General features: G+C 42.2%; 1 protein-coding gene across 1 annotated transcript in view; it reads right to left on the bottom strand.

Annotated features, from left to right (window-relative positions):
* slc2a13a (solute carrier family 2 member 13a) overlaps positions 1 to 24,047 on the bottom strand; it is a gene marked incomplete at both ends in the record, with an annotated part of 107,891 nt that overhangs the window by 28,633 nt on the left and 55,211 nt on the right. Inside the window, 2 exons of the mRNA XM_079816911.1 lie at positions 3,031 to 3,151; positions 6,225 to 6,388. Coding sequence (XP_079673037.1) covers positions 3,031 to 3,151; positions 6,225 to 6,388 — 285 coding nt within the window. The remainder of the gene's footprint in view (positions 1 to 3,030; positions 3,152 to 6,224; positions 6,389 to 24,047) is intronic.

Below are 24,047 nucleotides of genomic sequence, written 5' to 3'. Positions count from 1 at the left end.
GCGTGCCACTTTTGCAAAGCATTCCAGGAACTAAATTGTTTAAACACGAATGTAGTGCATCATGAAAGAAACATGTAAAATTCAAGTTGTTTTACAAACTTGTTAAAGGTCACATAACAGTTTCTGCCAATCTCCTGTTAATCTTGAGTACTTATAGAGTAGTATTGCATCCTTCATATCTCCAAAGAGTTTATTTTTATCATATTTATAAAAGACAGATACGCTGTACAGATTCTTTCCAAAAACAGCTGCGTGGAGGCGTGCAGTGGGCGGAGCTAACGTGTCACACACGCACACACACACACACACACACACACACACACACACACACACACACACACACACACACACACACACACACACACACACACACACACACACACACACACACACCTATGACATAAACATACAGACACAGTACATCATGGCATTATCCCTGGATAACTTTCGATTCACTATATGTTTGTGTTGTTTACATTATATGCACTAATTGCCAACAAAACAGTTCCACTCACCGCCTGTGGTTTCAACTCATGACTGGGAACAAACAAGCACACTTGCAGAACTCCGTTGCTGCTCCAGAAAAACAAACAGCATCCACTATTTCCTTAATGCTGGGTTATTTGGGAAGCCTTCACAACCAAAGACACACTTCTTTAGTGACAATGTTGACTTTGGGGTTTAAAAACAAAATGACAGCGCTGCCGTCGGCTACCGTAACCCAAACAAAGCTCGTTGATGGGCGTGCTCTTGCTCTCGCTCTAGTTGATGTGCACACGCTCATCAAGGAATTTTGTTTTGACGTCATACTGAAAATACTCGAAAATACTTAATAACTTAATAACTAAATAACTTTCCGAAACTTATCCGAATCCTGAAGGAGTGTACTTGGCAAAGAGATACACGTCATATGTCCAACATGTTTTTTATTTTTGTTTAGCATGAGAATCCAACTCTTTAAAGGTCCCATGGCATGGCATTTTTCTATTATTTTATAATGTTTCCTGAGGTGTACTTATATTGTTAGTATGATTCTTACATCATAAAATGTCATAATTTAGAAATAAAAGGCATTTTTTCAATACTGATGTTTGCCCTGTGGCTGAATGCCCTGTTTCAAGAGGCGTGTCTGCTGTGAGACTTAAGTAAAAACAGTAAAAACGCCCACTGTTGTGATTGGCTGACATCTTTGCATTTGAAATGAGCGGAGGGGGCGTGGTTTAACGAGGTCTACGACGCACGAGCTGCTGCCAAAGAGACTGATGGACCTGAGTTCACTTCACATCATTTCTCAGCATGTCTCAGTTCAGTGAACTGTTGTAGTTACTAGAATATACTTCAGGTTATTAGTTTATTTCTAGTCGGAGGGGCTGTCACTCATGTCAGAAAGTTAGTAACTTTAGTAAATTATGGATCAGCGCTGACTCGAGATGCAAACCGTTTAGAACGATTCAGTCCGATTTGGTGAACTGGTTCGGTTCACTAAAAAGAACCGATTCAAAAGAATGATTTGTTCGCGAACCGGACATCACGGAGACGGAGCGATTGCTAACAAAGTTATTTATAGTAACTACTGAGTTGTGAGAGCGAGTTTATTGTGTTTGTATCTGAGAGTTCTGAATAAACACGAGTTCCAGTCACCCCGAGTCCGTCTTCATCATTATTACCAATTTTGTAACACATGCAATGTACCATTACAGCGAGATGAACGAGTTAGTAAGTGTTGTTTATAGCATTATTTTTAGATATGTTCCAATCATATGAAAAGCGTCAGTGACGCGCATTGAGTACACAGCGCAAACAAGGACACAACAGCAGTAATCGAATGTAATCCAGTTTATTGTGGGGATAGCTGGCTAGCCTAGCCGGATACCCTCACGCTTACCCCCCTTCTGCTTAATCTCGCGCCGCGTTTGGTGCCTCCGCTGTAGGCCAGATGCAGTACTGGGGGTCTGGGATGTTGAAGGCCGACCGATCAGTGCAGCCCGAGCTTCGGCGTGCGTGAGGTTTATCTCTAAAGAGATGTGAGTCTGCTGATGTTGAGCAGAAACTCATGACTGTATGCACATTGTAGAATAGATAGACGCGACGAAGATGTACAAAAACACTGACTCACAAGATAGAAAACACGAAAACACCATTCTGTCGGGAGAGAGAGAAGCCGCAGTGTGTGCACGAATAATGAATAATTAGCTACACATAAGAAATCACTGATCACAGATCAGAAGAAACTGAAAAAAGACTTCTGTTTTCATTTGTACATCCAAACACTGAGAAACTGCCAGCATTCACTCGTTCACAAGCCATGATCTCTCAAGCGTTTGCATGGGCGTGCCAGATTCTCTGGGCTGAGGAAAGGGAGGTAACCGTTCCTGTGTGGACGTCAAAACAGGAGATTTCAGGATTGGCTAGTCTGGCCTGTCATTTTCTCAAAGGCAGAGAAAGACAGCCAGAACTCGGTTTTACACCGATCAACATTTCTATCCACTTGGGGACAATATTCAGGAGGGGAACTCATATTAATGTTGAAATACCTCATAAAATGAAAATTTCATGCCATGGGACCTTTAACAGTGTAAATAATGCATACATAATGCATGAAATAGAATTAGACCCCCCCTTTAATTTCCAAAAATGTACTTTCTGTCATGATATACTCACCTTCATGTCACTCTTCAAAAATTCTCTTTTTGCATTCCACAGAACAAAGAAAGTCTTCTGGTATAAAATGATATGATGAATAAATGATGACGGAATTTTAGCTTTTGAGTGAATTATCTCTGTAACTTCCTTGCTGATCAACAACTTCCATCAGTTGGCTGACACAGGAAGTCTTGCACATTTAGGAACTTAACTCGTGTATGCTCGGGGGAACTATTTCTTCAGTCACTTTTGAAACCACAGAACATGACAGCTGTCACTATATAGGAACTGATTATACTATATCCTATATAGTGTACTTATGAATTATTCATATTGCCTCTAGCGAGAAGCTCTAGAAGATAACCATGCCCATTAAATCATACTCACAGATGTGTAGTGCAGCTGGAGTTGGGTGTCGTGGGGTCTGTCAGATGTAGTGTAACAGGAGGGGAATGCTGGGCTGACAGGAGGAAGCCAACAGACAGGACACAAAGACTCAAAACAGTACCTGTACACAAAGATTGAATCAAACATTTATTTAATATATAAATATATATTTTGGCATTTTTTTTTATCTCAAAATGTTCAAAAAAGCTTTTTAAATAACAAAATGTTGGGGAAACAGGGGCAAGTTTTCATACAGGGAAATTTTTTTTTGTAATAATAAGTCTTTGAGTCCAAAGTTAAATTAAACAAGCAGTTTTTACAATGATATCGGGGCAATGCTTTTTATGTTTTCATTTTATACATTTATATTACAATATCTGTTGCCAAAACCAGTTGGTTCATATTGTTTGCATACCATTACGATGTTTTACTGTTTCACAAATTAAATGTTACTATAAAGTCATTAAATAAAATAAATTTAAAAAAGAATACTTTTATTCAGCAATGATGCATTAAACTGATCAAAAGTGACAGTAAAGACATTTATAATGTTACAAAATATTTCCATTTCAAATAAACTTTCTATTCATCATAGAATCCTGAAAATAATGTATCATGCTTTCCACAAAAAAAATAAGCAGCACAACTGTTTTCAACATTGTAAAATTATTAGAAATGTTACGTGCACACCAAATAACTATATTATGATTTCTGGAGCATATGAAACTAGGCTGGAGTATACAAAAAATTCTGTGTCATCACAGGATAAATTATAAATTCAAATATATTCAAATGGAAATCATTACTTTGAATTGTAATAATAATAATAATGAATTGCAAAATATTACTGTCACGATCACCAGTGAGAGTGCCCGTGTAGTCCACCAGAGGGCACCACCTCAGACTATTGCCATGTCACCACAGAATACATTACATTACATTACCCACAATACTCACTGCCCGGGCACATCATTCCTGATTACATCCACCTGTGTCTCATTTACCTTGTTAGCTCAGCCTATAAAAGCCTGGTCAATTCTGTCAATCATTGCTAGAGATGGCTCCAGACACTGACCATCGTCCAGAGAGGACTCCAGCCACTGACCAGCATCCAGAGATTGCTCCAGCCACTGACCAGCATCCAGAGAGGGCTCCAGCCACTGACCAGCGTCCAGAGATGGCTCCAGCCACTGACCAGTGTTCAGAGATGGCTCCAGCTACTGACCAGCATTCAGAGATGGCTCCAACCCCTGACCAGCGTCCAGAGAGGACTCCAGCCACTGACCAGCATCCAGAGATTGCTCCAGCCACTGACCAGCATCCAGAGAGGGCTCCAGCCACTGACCAGCGTCCAGAGATGGCTCCAGCCACTGACCAGTGTTCAGAGATGGCTCCAGCCACTGACCAGCATTCAGAGATGGCTCCAACCCCTGACCAGCGTCCAGAGAGGACTCCAGCCACTGACCAGTATCCAGAGATTGCTCCAGCCACTGACCAGCATCCAGAGAGGGCTCCAACCACTGACCAGCGTCCAGAGATGGCTCCAGCCACTGACCAGTGTTCAGAGATGGCTCCAGCCACTGACCAGCATTCAGAGATGGCTCCAACCCCTGACCAGCGTCCAGAGATGGCTCCAGCCCCTGACCAGTGTCCAGAGATGGCTCCAGCCCCTAACCAGCGTCCAGAGATGGCTCCAGCCACTGGCCATCGTCCAGAGATGGCTCCAGCTACTGACCATTGTCCAGAGAGGACTCCAGCCACTGACCAGCGTCCAGAGATTGCTCCAGCCACTGACCAGCATCCAGAGATGGCTCCAGCCACTGACCAGCGTCCAGAGATGGCTCCAGCCACTGACCAGCGTTCAGAAATGGCTCCAGCCACAAAACAGCGTTCAGAGATGGCTCCAGCCTCTGACCAGCATCCAGAGATGGCTCCAGCCCCTGACCAGCGTCCAGAAAGGGCTCCGTCTCCTTCTGTCCCGAGTCCAAAGAGGACTCGGCCTCCTGTCACGAGTCCAGAGAGAACTCCTCCACCTGTCACAAGCCCAGAGAGGACTCCGCCTCCTGTCCCGAGTCCAGAGAGGACTCCGTCTCCTGTCCCAAGTCCAGAGAGGACTCCGTCTTCTGTCCCGAGTCCAGAGAGGACTCCGACCGGGCCACCTGCTCCGCCGTGGGGGTCTCCAAACCCGTCTCTGCTGCTGTGGTGGTCATCTGCTCCGCCATGGGGGTCTTCAAACCCGTCTCCCCTGTTGTTGTGGTCGTCTGCTCCGCCGTGGGGGTCTTCAAGCCCACCGGCACTGCTGTAGTGGTCGTCTGCTCCACCATGGTGGTCAGCCCTTCTATCCTGGTCATCTGCCTGGCCTGCTCCGCCCTGGCTGCCTGCACTGCCTCAGTCTCCGGGCCCACTTTTGCTCCATGGGCCTGGCCCTCCATCCCGCCCCTGGGTCCACCTCCGCTCCACTTCCCTCCGGGATAATTATAGGAGTGTCTGGAAGCCACTCCTTAGGAGGGGGGCTATGTCACGATCACCAGTGAGAGTGCCAGTGTAGTCCACCAGAGGGCACTCCACCTCAGACTATTGCCATATCACCACAGACTACATTACCCATAATACTCACTGCCCGGACACTTCATTCCTGATTACATCCACCTGTGTCTCATTTACATTCTTAGCTCACCCTATAAAAGCCTGGTCAATTCTGTCAATCATTGCTAAGTTGTGTTAGTTGTATCACTGCATTTCTGAGCATTTTCCTTGGTTCCTTGTCTCTTGGTTTTGGATTACTTGCCCGTTCCGTGGATTGCCCTTTTGCCTGTCTCTCCTGTCTTGATTGCTTGTTTGGACTGCTTGCCTGTGTATGACCTTTTGCCTGTTTTTGACTACGATTGTGGATTACCCTTCAATAAAGCTGCATTTGGTTTCTCGGAGCAGTACGTAACAATTACTGTTTTACTGTATTTTTTAAAACCATAGTGAGCAAAAAAGAGACTTCTTTAAAAAAAGTAAAAAAGTTTTGCTGACCAAAAATGTTAAATTGCTGATCCCCCCTATATATATATATATATATATATATATATATATACAGTACATATATATGAAAAAAGCCACCAAATTTAAATGTTAGAATCCAAAATAAGTTTGGAATACACTACAATATACAGTATTCTGCTTCTTTAAGTAAGTCAAAATCTTACCGAAGATGCTCCCCAACGTAAGTCTGCGTCTGCCCACCCTTTCAACCAACCAAACGCCCAGCAGAGTAAACAGAAAATTTGTGAACGCTGTTACAGTAACTAGCCAGATCGCCAACTTGTCATCACGTACTCCTGACATCTGCAGAATGGTGGCGCTGTAGTACCTACAGATAGGACACAAAGAGAACATATGCAAATCTGGTTATATTTTATGAAAATATTCAGATCTGATAGAAAAGCAAGATTATGTTTTGAATGGAATACAATCGCATTTCATTGTGGGTATTATTCTTCAGAAATAGTAAGAGTAGTATGCAATTTTGAACATAGCCAGACACTTCAGTTCCTGCTTCCTCTCTGACTGAGCCAGCCAATCAGTTCCACTTCGCCTTCAGCCAATGAGATCGTGGCCTTGCAATCAACTCATCCACCACTTTCTGGCTGATGTCATCTCATCCTTTTCAGTTAAAATAGTCTCCTTTTTTCAAGCATACTTACAACTAATATCCTCTCATTATGATTTGGAGGACTTTAAATGCTTCAAATATAACTTCCATCGACCATGAGCAAGGGACAAAATGAATTTTAGCTGTTACTGTAACCTAAATCAACAGTTGTGCATGAATGTGTTTTAAATCCTCCTTTATGATTAAAAACCTGTGTTTTTCAGTAATTAAGCATGTACTCAAAAACACAGACATGTACTCACCTGTGACATCAGCACATGAGCACTGCATAATGGATGTAAGGTTAAGCCAGAGAGCGACACTCAAGCAACAATGTTTTTCTTGAAACAAAGGATTGAAGCAGGAACACATTTATTAATCCAAAGTAAAATGCCATCTTCCTGCTCTTTCTATCTCACACGCATTCACAAGGGATTTGCATTATTATTTTCTACCATAGTCTTGCATGCCAACTCACACAGAATTAGCTAATCCAAAAATGGAAATTCTTTCACCTATTTATCCTCATGTAATTATAAACGTGTATGACTACATTTTTCTGTGAAACACTAAACAAGAAGGTTTGCAGAATGATCACACTGCTCCAAGCAGTCCATATAGTTCAAAGTCAATGGTGACAAAGACGTAATATTACCAAAGACACACTACTATTGCTATGAATCGAGAAACTGCAATGCGCAATATAGTAGCTTGTGCCATTCTAAATAAAAGAGCCAATCACCAATTGGTATTCATTGCATCAGTGTAGCATACACCAGGGGTTTTCAAACTGGGGTCCGGGGACCCCTAGGGGTCCTCCAGAAGGTTCAAAGGGGTCCCCAGAAAATTTCAGAGAGTAAAAAGACAAAGCAAAAATTGTTAAAGTCTACTGAACTTTCATTGGCGTACACATACTTTCCAGAATTGTATATATTTGCTTTGTATCTTTCTAGAGAGTTTTTCTCACTATAGTCCTTTATCTTGCTCACTGGGGCTGTAAGGCAGTATTCTTAATGTAGTATGTAAGCTGCTTACATAGGCTACATTTATTGTGAAAGTTGCTTATACAAATAACTTTTAATAGAAAATGTTCTTCTTTGGGTTTATACATCCAACATTAAGTATAGCTAATTTAAGTTTGGAAATAATATGTTGTATTTATAATGTCACAATTACTATTTAACAGATTGAAACAAAAATGTGTTTTGTTTTGTTTTTCTCATATATAAAAATATAGATGGGTTTTAGGAAGGGGGTCCCTCATAAAAGGTTAATCATATTTGGAGGTCCTTGGCATCACAAAGTTTGAAAACCCCTGGCATACACAATGCTTAAATCTTAACCTACACCACACCTTAACTTTAACCTTAGTATATGTGACCCTGGAACACAAAACCAGTCATAAGGATTTTTTTCTTTTCTTTTTTTTTTTTAATTGAGATTTATACATCACCTGAAAGCTGAATAAATAAGCTTTCATGTATGGTTTGTTAGGATAGGACACTATTTGGCCAAGATCAGATTTGGGCGCAAAAAAATCTAAAAATTTAGAAAATCGCCTTTAAAGTTGTCCAAATGAAGTCCTTAGCAACGCATATTACTACAAATAATACATTTTTAAATATATTTATGGTAGGAAATGTACAAAATATCTTCATGGAACATGATCTTTAATTAATATCCTAATGATTTTTGGCATAAAAGAAAAATCAATAATTTTGACCCATACAATGTATTGTTGGCTATTGCCACAAATATACCTGTGCGACTTATGACTGGTATTGTGGTCCATAGGGTCACATATAGCATTGGAAGCACATCCTGACAGATAGCATTACTGTTTGTCGCGTTTGAATCCAAATTGCGGCAGTTAGAAACGCTGGTTCCCATAGAAACCTGAGAATCATGCTATTGGAGTGTAAGAAACAACATTTATTGGACTGTTCATGCCAGATTTTATTGCTGATTTGAAATATGTTATTAATTTTGGAAAGCAGTTTTTGAGGTCAATTGAAATAGATTTACAACTTGCAAAATAGCTGCCCAGAGGCATTGCAAATATGGTCAGAGTGAACTGACTTTCATTGAAAGGGACTTGATGGTGACCAGTGTACCTAGTTTACTGGTCAAGCTCTAAAAATTTGTAGGCAAGGCCAAGTGGATTTTATTTCATCGTGAGATGCCAAATTCCAATATGTGTTAATTCATATCACATTAATGAGATTCAAGAGCTATATTGGATGAGCAATTTGTAAGTGAATGTGAGGTTCAATTTCAACCTGTTCCTTCCTTGTTGAGATTTGCCCTCATTTGCTTTCAAACACTTGGACATTCTGCTAAACAATGATGTGTTGAAAGGTGAGCAAATTACACCAAAAGATCTTGCAGGGTATGCCCACTAGCTTGAAGCACAGCAAATTACTAAATCGAGTCTCGCTATGCTGTCAAAACACTTACCTGTACATATTTGTATACATGCACATTTGGCAATAACTTAAAGTATAATGTCTCTACAGATAAAATAAACAATTTTAAATAAATAGTTTCTCCATTTTCAATGCAATGCTTCATGAGATTGAAGTTCTTTCCCTTACTAAAGCTATATGAAAAATACTTCAGGAACCAATAAAAATCCTATGGTTTACAAGAAACCTCAATTGAAAGTCATAGGGCCCTATCATACACCCGGCACTTGTGTTGTAGTACTCAAGTACGGTCTTAAGACCATTTTTTAAGGTCTTGGTCTTGTCTTGGTCTCAGACCAGTCTAGACCACAACTGCAAGAATATAACTAAATTGCCAATCATTAAAGATGTAAAACTGCTCGGGTTATGTATATAACCCTTGTTCCCTGAGAAGGGGAACGAGCACTGCATCGGAACGACGCTTTGGAGATGCTCCCTTAGCATCAGCGAATCTGAAACCAGAATGCCAACTAGGCCAATCCGATTGGCGTGCGTGATGACGTCATCGTGACGGCATACCCGGAAGTATAAAAGGGGAGCTGGAACGTAATGGCGGCAGTAATTGCTCTGAAGCATGCGCTCCAGGCGTGCCGAGGTGTGGCGTTGGGATGCAGTGCTCGTTCCCCTTCTCAGGGAACAAGGGTTATATACATAACCCGAGCAGTTCCCTTTCGAGGGAACTCGCACTGCATCGGAACGACGCTTTGGGGAACGAATCCCAACTAGGCCACACCAAAGGGTAGCGCCTGCCCTAGTGTGAAACCGGAGACCGGGCACATCTAGGACTGGAGCACCCTAGCACCAGGCGTCGTAGGGAGATCCAGGCTATAAAACCTGATAAATGTGTGTGGGGTAGCCCACCCGGCCACCTCGCAGATATCCTGCAAGGGGACCCCAGAAAGAAGGGCCACCGAAGAGGCCATGCCTCTGGTGGAATGAGCCCTCACGGCCACAGGTGAAGGCAAACTGCGCACCTGGTAGGCCATGTTGCAATCCCTTCTTAGGTGAACCAAAACACACCAACAGTTGTTGTGATCTCCTCCACTGTGCAGACTTCGCCAATAAACTCTGAGCGCCCTAACCGGGCAGAGTAGGTGAAGTCTCCCCTCTTCCGCCGTCACGTGAGGCGGAGGATGAAATGCCTGCAGAACCAAAGACCTGACCACCCTTGATGGCACCTTAGGCACGTAGCCCGGCCTAGGGTGTAGGATGGCTTTTACTCCTCCCGGGGCAAACTCCAGGCAGGTTGGCGTTACCGCCAAGGCCTGGAGATCTCCCACTCTCCTAAGAGAGGTAATGGCGAGGAGAAAAGCCACCTTAAGGGTCAGGGTTCTTAGGTTCGGCCGACTCCAATGGCTCGAAGAAGGCCTCAGCCAAACCTTCGAGAACCACTGCCAGGTCCCAGGTTGGAACTCTGGAATGAGCCGCAGGCCTCATCCTCCGAGCCCCACGGAGAAATTGTACAACCAGATGGTGCCTACCCAGAGGCCCATCACCCATAGGAGTGTGGAACGCCGCAATGGCAGCCACATACACCTTGAGTGTGGACGGGGTAAGCCCTGCAGAGAAGCGATCTTGGAGGAACTCCAGCACTGAAGCCACCGGGCAGTTAACTGGGTCCACCTCACGCTCCCTGCATCAAGTGGAAAATACATTCCACTTGAGGCTGTACAGTCTCCTCGTAGACGGAGCCCTGGAACTGAGTAAGGTCTCTATCACCTCCGCCGATAGGCCAGCCTCTATGTACCTGGTCCCCTCAGGGGCCAGACCCATAGGTTCCAAATCTCTGGGCGGGGGTAAAATATCGTACCCGCCACCTGAGATAGAAGATCCCTCCTCAGAGGAATCTCCCACGGCTGACCTGCTAGCAGAGCTATGATATCCGAGAACCAAACTCGAGTCGGCCAACGGGGTGCTACCAGAAGTAGACTGACCCCCTGTTGCCGGACCCTCTCCAGGACTCCCGGGAGCAGAGCAATCGGGGGAAATGCGTACAGACGCAGCCTCTGCCACGTCTGAACCATGGCATCCAGCCCCAGTGGGGCTGGACGCGTGAGGGAAAACCACAGTGGACAGTGGGACGTCTCTCGAGACGCAAACAGATCCACTTCCACTGGGCCGAACCTCTTGCATATGGCCTCCACCACCTCTGGGTGGAGTCGCCACTCCCCGGGCCTCAGCCCCTGCCTCGGCAGGATGTCTGCTCCCTGATTTTGGACCCCCGGGACATACATTGCCCTGATGGACAACAGTTTCCCTTGGGACCACAGGAGGATGTGATGCGCCAGTCTGCAAAGAGGGCGCAACCTCAAACCCCCCTGCCATGCCCCAACCAGGGAGGGAGGCGTCTGTTGAAACGGATTCCCGGCAACAGGACGCTCCCAACACTGGCCCTTGGGACAGAAACCAAGGTTTCTTCCATATGACTAGGGAACGAAGGCCACTGCACGTTACCCTGATCATACAGAATGGATTTCCCCTCAAGGAAAGCCACCTGGTTTACTTCCGTATCAGGACATGGTGGCCGCGGAGGTCCGGGAAAAAGCTCCTCAGAGCTTTGTAGACCGCCAGCATTTCCAGGCAGTAGATGTGCCAGGAGAAATGCCTGGTCTCCCACAGACCTCTCGCAAAGCGGCCGCCATGACCACGTCCCAGCCAGTGAGGGAGGCGTCTGTTGAAACGGATTACCGGCAACAGAACGCTCCCAACACTGGCCCCTGGGACAGAAACCAAGGTTTCTTCCATATGACTAGGGAACGAAGGCATCTGCGCGTTACCCTGATCATACAGAATGGTTTTCCCCCCGAGGAAAACCCCTTGATTCCCAGCTACCACTGTAAGGTTCTCATGCAGCAGGCCAAGATATATTCTGTTGGACGCAGCTGCAATGAGCCCCAGCAGACCTTAAACTGCTTCACAGTGATGCTGTGGCCTAGCTTCATTTTAGAGACCACCGCCCGTATGGACTCGATACGTTCGGGAGACAATTGTGCCCACAACGTAGAGAATCCCATACAACTCCCAGGAACACAGTTCTCTGAGAAGGCGTCAACACGCTACTGCGTGTAGAGTCTCAAAGGGCTAGGCCGCCTGGAAGAACCCGATATTGGTACGCTTTGCCCCAAAAAGCGAACCTCAGGAACTTCCTGTGACACAGAAGGATGGATACAGGGAAGTATGCGTCCTCTTCAGACCCATCGTGACAGACCAGTCCTCAGACTGGATCTGAATCACAATGGAGGAATTGCTAAGCATCTTGAATCTGAATCTCCTCAGAGAACGATTCAAGTACCTCAGGTCTAAAGTTGGATGCAACTCGCCATCCCTCTTAGGAACTATGAAGTACTGGCTGTAGAACCCGGACTCCCTGTCTGGCGGAGGAGCACATTCTGTGGCCTCCTTACCAACAGGGAGTGAACTTCCTGTTCCATTACCCGAACCTGCCCAGGGACCACTGCCGTCCAGACCACCCCACTGAACTTCAGGGGAAGGTAACCGGACTGCAGTCTGTATGCCCCTTTCTACAGTCGCAGGCCCCAAGCTGATATATTCGGAGGCATAACCATGCGCCGAGATAATCTGCTTAGGGAACCAGCCTCTCGAGGCCGGTCTCGGGTGTCAACCGAGCCTCCTCCCCGACCCCCTGAAGCGGCTAACTGGCAGGGCGAAATCGAGGAAGATTTTCGGTGTGCGTACGCGTTTGCTGGACCACCGCAAGTCTTGCTAGAGGCGGCTGGTGCAGCACGCGTGCACGGGGAAACGATGTGGCCCGAAGCGTACTAGACGGCGGGAACACAGCATCGATTCCCGAAAACTCCACAGGGGAGACGACCTCGATCGCTCCTACCCGGGAGAGGGGGCTGGCCAGCAGGGGCCTCATCTAAGGGAGCAGCTCAACAGGGCCACAACACTAGAGCGGACACTGCGAATAGCAATTGCCTGAAATGATGTGTCCCGCAGGCCACAAGGCGGCGAGAACGACATCAACTTCAGGAGGGCTCCATCTTAGATGAATATCCAGTTCACAGGTTAAACACGCTTGGGTGACAGAATTAAAGTATCCAACTTATCAAAGTCGGATAACATGACACTCAATTCCTCGGAATTAAATGCCATCATAATCACCAAACCCGTGCAACCTGATCTGAATAACAGGCTGAATAAAAAATATATCTAACTCTTTTTTCTTTCTCAAAGTCAGATAATATTTTAATTTAATTCCTCAGAATTAAATGCAGCCACAATAAGGTGAAACATAGTCTGAATGATAGGCTGAATATCTAACTCCTCAAAGTCAGATTATATTTATTTAATTCCCTAGAATTAAATGTAGCCGTACTTAATCAGACGACACTGTTCTATTTGTATTTATACGGACTCATAGACCCCGCGTTGCCTCAGCAACGTGGTTCAAGCCGACATAATACAACTGGCTTTCATCCCTGAGAAAAAAAGCCAAACAGTGTCACACAATACGGTGAAACATGGTCTGAATGACAGGCTGAATATCTAACTCCTCAGAGTCAGATCATATCTCATTTAAATCCTCAGACTTAAATGCAGCCATATCAGACAATACTGATTTATCGTGCTATACGGCCAGTATCTCATGCACACCGATCGCGTGTGTTCACTTTAATTGCAGACCCATAACCTGCGCGCTGCCTTTTTTTTCAGCAATCGCAAGATGGAATCTTACATATTTAAGAAGTGCTTATAACTTCGACTGCCTCGATGCTGAGCATGTCTAATTCCTCAGAATCAGACCGCTCACACATCGGGTCCTCCGCCCCGGGGGAAGAAGCCGCAGCGCGGGCTTCCACACGGGGAAGGAGAACATCTGAACTGTCAGACAAAGACTGGGAAGATACCTCAGCAGTCCCAGTCCCGCTGACAGTCCATCCGTGAGCCCCATGACCAGCCTCGCCGCATCCTCCCTCGAGAGCCGCTCGAGCATGCTGAACGCCCAGACAGTGCACACACAGCAGGTGTGTATCCGAGCCCGACATATAACGAGGGCAAGGATGCACACACTGCTTGAACTCTCTCATTTTCTCTTCCATCATTCACACTCTTTCTTACTGACGTACAACAATAAATAGACAGACAGTTTTTTGACACAGAGAGCTATTGCTGAAGAGCGATAACTGCCGCCATTACGTTCCAGCTCCCCTTTTATACTTCCGGGTATGCCGTCACGATGACGTCATCACGCACGCCAATCGGATTGGCCTAGTTGGCATTCTGGTTTCAGATTCGCTGATGCTAAGGGAGCATCCCCAAAGCGTCGTTCCGATGCAGTGCGAGTTCCCCCGAAAGGGAACTTACTGCTTAAAATGCAATCAATAACTTCTTTGTAATGTGATTTCATTTGTTACTGTGCTGCCGGGTTCAAAATCAATGCAGCATTGTCTGAAAAATTCCCAAAATTAATATAAACGGCCACAAAATTCTGAGATTTCGTTTATTATATATATATATATATATATATATATATATATATATATATATATATATATATATATATATATATATATATATATATATATATATATACAGTGAGGAAAATAAGTATTTGAACACCCTGCTATTTTGCAAGTTCTCCCACTTAGAAATCATGGAGGGGTCTGAAATTGTCATCGTAGGTGCATGTCCACTGTGAGAGACATAATCTAAAAAAAATCACAATGTATGTTTTTTTTATCTATTTATTTGTGTGATACAGCTGCAAATAAGTATTTGGACACCTGTCTATCGGTTAGAATTCTGACCCTCAAAGACCTGTTAGTCTGCCTTTAAAATGTCCACCTCCATTCCATTTATTATCCTAAATTAGATGCACCTGTTTGAGGTCTGCATAAAGACATCTGTCCACCCCATACAATCAGTAAAAATCCAACTACTAACATGGCCAAGACCAAAGAGCTGTCCAAAGACACTAGAGACAAAATTGTACACCTCCACAAGGCTGGAAAGGGCTACGGGGAAATTGCCAGGCAGCTTGGTGAAAAAAGGTCCACTGTTGGAGCAATCATTAGAAAATGGAAGAAGCTAAACATGACTGTCAATCTCCCTCGGACTGGGGCTCCATGCAAGATCTCACCTCGTGGGGTCTCAATGATCCTAAGAAAGGTGAGAACTCAGCCCAGAACTACACGGGAGGAGCTGGTCAATGACCTGAAAAGAGCTGGGACCACCGTTTCCAAGGTTACTGTTGGTAATACACTAAGACGTCATGGTTTGAAATCATGCATGGCACGGAAGGTTCCCCTGCTTAAACCAGCACATGTCCAGGCCCGTCTTAGGTTTGCCAATGACCATTTGGATGATCCAGAGGAGTCATGGGAGAAAGTCATGTGGTCAGATGAGACCAAAATATAACTTTTTGGTCATAATTCCACTAAACGTGTTTGGAGGAAGAAGAATGATGAGTACCATCCCAAGAACACCATCCCTACTGTGAAGCATGGGGGTGGTAGCATCATGTTTTGGGGGTGTTTTTTCTGCACATGGGACAGGGCGACTGCACTGTATTAAGGAGAGGATGACCGGGGCCATGTTTTGCGAGATTTTGGGGAACAACCTCCTTCCCTCAGTTAGAGCATTGAAGATGGGTCGAGGCTGGGTCTTCCAACATGACAATGACCCGAAGCACACAGACAGGATAACCAAGGAGTGGCTCTGTAAGAAGCATATCAAGGTTCTGGCGTGGCCTAGCCAGTCTCCAGACCTAAACCCAATAGAGAATCTTTGGAGGGAGCTCAAACTCCGTGTTTCTCAGCGACAGGCCAGAAACCTGACTGATCTAGAGAAGATCTGTGTGGAGGAGTGGGCCAAAATCCCTTCTGCAGTGTGTGCAAACCTGGTGAAAAACTACAGGAAACATTTGACCTCTGTAATTGCAAACAAAAGCTACTGTACCAAATATTAACATTGATTTTCTCAGGTGTTCAAATACTTATTTGCAGCTGTATCATACAAATAAATAGATAAAAAATAATACATTGTGATTTCTGGATTTGATGACAATTTCAGACCCCTACATGATTTCTAAGTGGGAGAACTTGCAAAATAGCAGGGTGTTCAAATACTTATTTTCCTCACTGTATATATATATATATATATATATATATATATATATATATATATATATATATATATATATATATATATATATATATATATATATATATATATATATATATATATATATATATTATATAACATAGAATATAATTAAGCAATACCACAAGAGCAAGAGAGCTGTTTTCATGAATATAAGCGTGATTGCAAATTATATTATGGATTCTCATTGCATGTTTCAGAATTACCTATTTGCGGTAATGACGAATGACCAATCGTGGCAATACGCACATGAATTAAAACTGGCTCGTCAGGTTGAGGGAGTCTATATTCTGCCTGGTAAATAGTGAATCCTGATTGGTTTATTGCACGTTATGCCAAAACACACACCCTTTACTCATTAAGATAATAGGAACAACCCTTTTAGACCAGCAAAAGTGGATTCGGACAGTGCACTTGCGCCGTGCTCTTTAGACCATGCAAGATTGTATGATCAAAAAAAGAGAAAAGAAACAATGCTTTCGGTCTTCCCACTGAGATCCTCTCTCAGTGTGCAGAAAGTACACACTCTGCTCAGAGAATGCTGATAAGAAGAGCTGCTGTGAAAGCACACATTTAGGGTATCTATTGTTTGGTCTACTGTGTCCGCTTTAAACTAGAAACAATGTTTAATTAGGCAGAGTTTCAGGACAGACTGAGTCTGTGCTCGGATTCAGCAATGAGACTTGATGTCAGATCACAGTAGTTGCAAGGGTTTCCTTAAGGAATGGTTTGCTAAGCATTGCTTTTTTATGTTATATTACTTGCTAGGCTTAATTTTTTTTTAATCCAAATAGGCTATAACTTTTTCTTTATTTCTTTAGATTTTGATGTAAAACATGACTCAGACACAATCTTTGACACGTTTCAAAACATTTTACCATATATACTAATGCTTATTTCCACCTTCTTATTGATGCCTGCTTGGATACTGGTTAGAATGACATTTGAAATGTAATGCTTGTTAATTCTGCCCGAACAGTAAACACCTGTACACAGACCTTCAGCATCCACCAGATTGTGTGGACTTGCATTGCTCTAATTATTTCCATTAATGCAGCTGTTCAAACCATGACGTCAAAGGGTCTCAGCTGTGAGATGGTGAGCATTTAACCGACCACTTATTAAAGAAGGTAATTTCAGCAGCTTTTCCAGATTTAACAGGAATTAATTCCTACTTTCATGAATACTCAGCTACCGTTGAGCTTTTAGACGGATTTCACACACGCATCTTGTTTGCCTGGAGAATCAGAGGAGATTTATCACATTCGCCATTTCTCTGTTCGCAGTATTCCCTTGTGTGTGTGTGTTTAAAAGTGCTCTGTCTTGATCCCTAAAAGCTTCCTGGCTCCATTCCATTGGGTTGATTAAAATGTGAAGCCTTTGGTTGCCCTCAGCAAGGGTCTTCTTGGGAAAGAAAAAAAACTAATTCACTAATTGTCTCTTCTATTGGCCACACAAAAAGAAGAAACAGCAGGTACATTACTATAGTACAAAGACAGAGAGATGAGGTATTGTTTGTGGTAATGGTAGTGTCAAAGGTCAGAAAATGAGAAGAATGGCGCCTAAGCTACTGATTGTTCATGCAGGGGCAGATAAGAGATGTCTTATTTCCTGCACATCACGACAAGCCCCCCCCACCCTGTTTTACAATACAGTGCTTCTGGCAGTGGATTTGTTCAAACGACCTACACTGAAGATATACTGGTCTTCAGGAGCCTAACACGAGCCCTTAAATTATGTTAAAATTAAAAAATGCATGAGAAAGACTCTAAATATTATGTGCATACACTGTAAAATAATTGTTCAAAGTTATAAATAAAACAAAGATTATTGTAGTATGTTTCACAAGTAAATACTATTTCAATATTTCAACTGTTTTCAAATGTTTTATTATGCTTTTAAACTAAAAACGATATACTCAATAAAGATGTCTGAAAATACTTACTCCTACTACTAAAGATTAGGGTTATAAATATTTATAACATTGATCTATCACAAAATAAGTATGCCAATTTCAACAACACCAGTCCATCACGATCAGCTGAATTAGAAACACTTTGTTTCTTGGTTTTTATAGCTTATGTAAGCAGAATCCTTGATGCCGATAGTTAAAGGATTCTCAGTGAAGCTGAAAAATAGAAAAACAAGACAGATTGACCTTCAGAATTATGAAAGCGGCAACGAAGTCACGACTTTGTGTTATCTATAGTGCCGCTAACTTCCCTACTAACGCCTTGACACACGAACTAACTCAAAGATAGGCGTTGAGTAGGAAATGGCAAAAGCCATGGACTCATGCCAAGGTGTAAGATGGATTCTTGTCTGAAAATAGCAACTGTTTGAAGAGCTCTCGGACATAACCCTGCATGGCAAATTCACCCCAGACTACTCGATGTGAGTCAAGGAATCAACAGAGATGTCAGATGGTGTGCGAGGGATGGGGGAGGGTTCTGATGTGGATAGAAGAGGTAATTGCTGAGTGTTTGGATGAGATAAAGACTGGTGTGGTCAACGTCTAGACTGGATCTAATTTGAAAGGGCCATGTCAAGAAGAATCATAATTTATTGATCTTTTGAGAAAAATCTTTATTCGCTTCCTCTCTTTGAGAATCTAATAACTAAGCTGCAACATTGACTCTATCTGATGTCAGACAGATGAATACATTTGAGCACAGATGCAGATGAAACACTGTACCAAAATACTCTAAAAGAGACGCTTTTTGATTATGAGTGAATCAAAAACAGAGCATCCAAGTTTGATTCTTGATTAATAACTCTTAAGAACCACTTCGTTTTACTCACAATGAAAATGGGTTAGTGAATCACAAACACTTAAGGATCATTTGGAGCAGATTCCTAATTAATCTGACTCACTTACTGAACTGCAAGTCATTAATTTTGCCATGTCTGTCTCCATGAACCAAGAAATTATTATGATGAATGTTGGTGAAGGCTCGTAAAACCTAAACAAGACTTAAGTGGAACCATTAAGAAAATTGAATCATTTAGAGGAACTTACAATGTCTAACCCTAACAGTGAGGTAAAAAAAATATCTAAATGTTATGAGGGAAGGGAGTTTTAAATAGAAAGGTGCAAAATTACCTTTTTACATAACGTGTACCAGACTCAGATAAATCAAGATATATGGGATACATGGATGCTAAGCTTAGCCCTTCAGTTGGGTAACTATTCAACAAACCAACAGTGGTGGAAAGAGTACAAAAAATGTACTTAAGTAAAAGTATTGCTACTTAAGAAATAATTCACTTTATTACTCCACCACCTGCATGACATTATTAACCGACGTGGTTGAACGACACATTTGCGACAATATGGTTTCGGGGAACAGTTGTGACTAACTAGTTGATTTCTTCAGTGATTCTTCAAGATCTTACTATGGTGGTTAAGCAGCGAGTTACCTTGTTGTACAGAAAATGCACCCCTGACTCATTTCTAATTGGAGCAGCTCGGTGTGGAACTTTGTATCGTTATCACAAACTTTAAAAAGAAGCTGTCATTGAAGGAGGTGCCAGTACAAACTGTACTGCAAAACGTAAATAAAAAGTAAATATTGTATGAACATCAGACCTATAAGGAAATGTTGAACAAAGATGTTAGCCAATCAAAATAGAGATGATTTACATATATAAATCTAAAATATACAGTAGCAAAAAAAGTAAATTTAGCTCTAAGGTTCATAAAAAAGGCTGCAAAATGGTCAATCAAAACTGAAGTATGACTGTTTTGACACAAAAAGATCCTTCACACATTGGTGTTTATGATGGGATTAGTTTAATTGTTACTTCAGTATATTACTTAAAGGGATAGTTTAATCAATGTTTAAATGTGAATAAAATCCTACATTTTTTAAGACATTAGTTGTGTTAAAATGTCTATATTCCAGAAATATGGAAGTGTACAAAGATACCAGATATCGGATACTCTCAAATACACAATGTTCTCTCGTAAGAGACTCCCGCTGGCCGGCAGACTGCCTCATTTACTCTAGGCGAAGGTACAAACACCACACACTGACATTTAAGTTATGAGGTTTTTTCAAAGGTCTTACTGCTGCCACAATCCACCGAGAGAAAAGTGAGAGTTCAACAGCCATTTGTCTTTCTTGTACACACTAAGGCCTCAGAGGCAGCATTATAATGACTGAAACCTCAACAACACCAACACTGGGTCGTGATTTCACAGAATGTCACGATGCCTATGTGTGTGTGTGTGTGTGTGTGTGTGTGTGATTAATTACGCAGTAGGTATAATCACACATCATCAGAAAGCTGGTGTCAGCCCTGTTTCAGAGAAACAACTTTATTCTATAACTGAACTGACAACTTACATATTCAGGGCTCACCCACAAAGACCCATGTGAATGGAACTACAATAGACAATAGACAACTAGTTGTCTGTACCCAAGCAGCTCCCATCAGTTTTGTTGTCTGGGTGGATCCCAAATGCAGTGCTCTGCCCTGGTGTTATAGACGAGACCAGATTATTAAAATACAAGTCAAGACTGAGGCCAGATAAGGGTCAAGTATGAGTCAAGACAGAGCTGAAGAGGGTCAGGTTCGAGTCAAGGCAGAGTCCAAATGCTCCAGACTCCATGGAAATATGGTCTTGGAGTTTGTGACAGACTTGTGGGCGAATATGATCTCGAGTACTACAATGCTGCTCTACACTCAAGTGTTATTTGTTCATAAGCTGTCGTGTGAACAGCACTACAGTATTTGGTCATGCTTGGTGAAAATGAGCAGGTGAGAGAGGATCTAAATGCTTGGAAATTTAATAAAAAACCAAGGAAACAGGGAAACACAAGGGAACTAGGCAAACTTACAGCCCCATACTCAACAAACTGCGATGCACTGTGCATTCTGACACCTTTCTATCAGAACCAGCATTAACTTCTTAAGCAATTTGACCTACATTTTGGAGATGCTCTGACACTGTCATCTACACTTAAAAATACAGGTTCTTAAATGGTTCTTTGGCAGGGTGTACGGTGCCATGAAGTACCTTTAATATCCAAAGAACCTTTCCATTGCACAAAATGTTCTTTGTAGCGCAGAAAGGTTATTTAGACTATAAAATGGTTAGAAAAAAAATGGTTATTTAAAGAACCTTTCACAAAAAGTTCTTGAGGGAACCAAAAATGGTTCTTCTTTGGCATCACTGTGAAAACCCCTTTTTGGTTCTTCCTGGCACCTTTATTTTTAAGGGTGTAGCCATCACAATTTGAGTATTTGTGAGTAATTTTCATTTTTAGGAGAATAAACCCATTAATGCGGTTCAAAATATATCAAGACATGTAACATAGGTTGTCTTTTTAAACCATAAGAAGAATATTGTATTTAAATTATGTTAAAATATGGAATTTTCTATTTGTTTTTTCCCCCTTAAAAATGACTTAAGTTTTCAGGCTTTTGGAAGGTCTCATTTTTTCTATTTTTTTTTCTATAAATGAGCATTCTGAAAGGGTTTTGCATATGGACTGACTCATTGAGCAACAGATTGCTTGTGCTGTTTGGTTGAATCTCAGACACCATCCATCTTCATATGTAACAGGAGTGAAGGGATGTAATGGAGAACAGGCTGAGAGCAGTTAGAGTACGGTGGACTTGTACTCAGCACTGAAGCCAGAGAAGAGAAAAACAGATAAGAGAGAGTCAGACAGAGAAAGAGGTAGAGAGAGAAACACTCCCATGGGGACTAACCTATTTCAATAATGAAAGGAATGAACATTGTTTTGTGCTCAGAAGGTATACGGTATTACACACTGATCTGCACCCAAGAACACACATCAAACAGAAACAAAAGATAGACTTTCTGAGTTAGGAGCATGTGAATTTAATGATCATGGCAGAAGCAAATTCATTACAATATTTATTGATCACAATATGTTGTAATAATGAAGAAATGGAAGTAGCAACAAATGTTTTCTTCCGTACTGTGACACATCCGAGTGTAACTGATTATCAAAAAAAATGTAGATTGGAGATTTGGTTCCTTCTAACCATCAGTTGTTGAGTGGATTTTGAAATGTGGGTGTTCAACTCAAAAATGTATGCAAGCTTGCAGTCAATTGTGGAGGGGCAGGGTTTAAGCGAACTAAATTATTGAATAAATCCTACTGGAGAGAAGAACTAAACCAATTTTTATTAAACATTACGTTTAAGTCAAAACAAAATAATCATGCATGAATCATTTACTATAAGGTAACATGCATTTACAAAATAGATAGAGGGAATTTTCATTTCATTTCAACTTTAAGTAAATCCGAAGAGAAAACTTAACAATCGACAAAGTGCCTCAAGAAAATGAAACTAATATGGTGCATTCTGAGCCTTATTTGAATAAAAAGGTTTGTTTGCGTTCAAGAAAAATTATGAAGACATAACAAAGACCTTATACTAGCGCACACTCTTACTTGATCTGGACAAACTGTGTCTCATTAGAAAGATTAAAGACCCCAACTTCAATATTTGACCACTGTTTATGATAGGTTGAAGGGACATTAATTTCTCAATTTATGTCAGGAGTGCAAAAAAATCGATCTGTAATTTTGTAATATTTTGAATAGAATATCACCACTCATATGAATTCACTCACATCTCTTGCATTTTATTTGTGTTCACCAACATTCCCTACAGCATCCTTTAGGGCTCTTAGTTCAAAAGTGCATATATTTGGAAAATATAGATTCATTATCACATTTGCAAAATATTTTGTCATGCAGAATACCATTTCTAATAATTTCCCACTGAATTGTGATAATTATATATAAATGGATGCTGCTATGATATTTGTGAATATTCACTGACTATGGAAACGCTAAGTCGTTGCACTGATGGATCTTGCAACTATAGCTGGGTTACTATGCTTTTGGGAAACATACCTCAGATTGGAGCTTGCCGGTTTCAGAAAGCTCTTACCATTTTTTGTTTGTCTGGTCAGTGAACAGACTGTGGGAGGTTCGCGGCTGGTAATTATGAATCATGCACAACTCCATACGAATAAAAAAACACAGAGCGCCAAAGACCAGTGGTGCCAGCACTGTCACAAACCCAAGGAACAAGTCATGGCGTGCCAGCAAGAACAAAAACAGGCCAACAGTGTATCACTTGAACCAATCTGTATTGCTGATGACCACTAGCGACTCTAATGAGCATCCGTCTTTATTAAAACATAGAGATTCCGGATTGTTCTGCCTGTTTCGGCAACAGGGATTAATCTAATCATTTTATCCAGGCACAGATGAGGCTCAGTTGCTGCACACACATACATACAGCATGCTATCTCAGAAACCAAAGACAACCCAAAATCATCAATACTGATTCCTCTACAACCCTTGAGACTTGTTTAAGCATTTAACGACAGTGTTCTATACTAAATAACACATTAATTATCAATTAAGGCATGTGAATAATGGCTTGGGAGTGGAGTGAGGGGAGAGAAAGCTGTTTGCAGAAAAGCAGACTTGTTCAATGTCTGATTGGAAGGAAGCATTAGTACAAGCTAATTACGCCGGCAGCATGGCCAGAGATTCAGCCTACACAGGGGTCTTGTCCATCAGGAGGGGCTGCTTGTCACTGATAAAGCAATTCTATTGTCTTTGTTTTCAGATATATTAGGCTGGTGAAGATGCTGCCTTTTTTGTTAAAAATTAGCTGTCCTCTTGTGGAGTTATATCGTCACTGTCAGGCGGAAATCTCGTATCCTGTATCTTAAATCAGTACTATTGGTGACCCTTTAAGCTGGTCTCTGGGTTTTGCAAATATTT

The sequence above is a fragment of the Gobio gobio genome (genome assembly GCF_949357685.1).
Source record: "Gobio gobio genome assembly, chromosome: 5".
In the NCBI taxonomy this organism is placed as follows: Eukaryota; Metazoa; Chordata; class Actinopteri; order Cypriniformes; family Gobionidae; genus Gobio; species Gobio gobio.
Note: the sequence above shows the minus strand (reverse complement) of the source record. Positions and strands in the feature narration are given on the sequence as shown.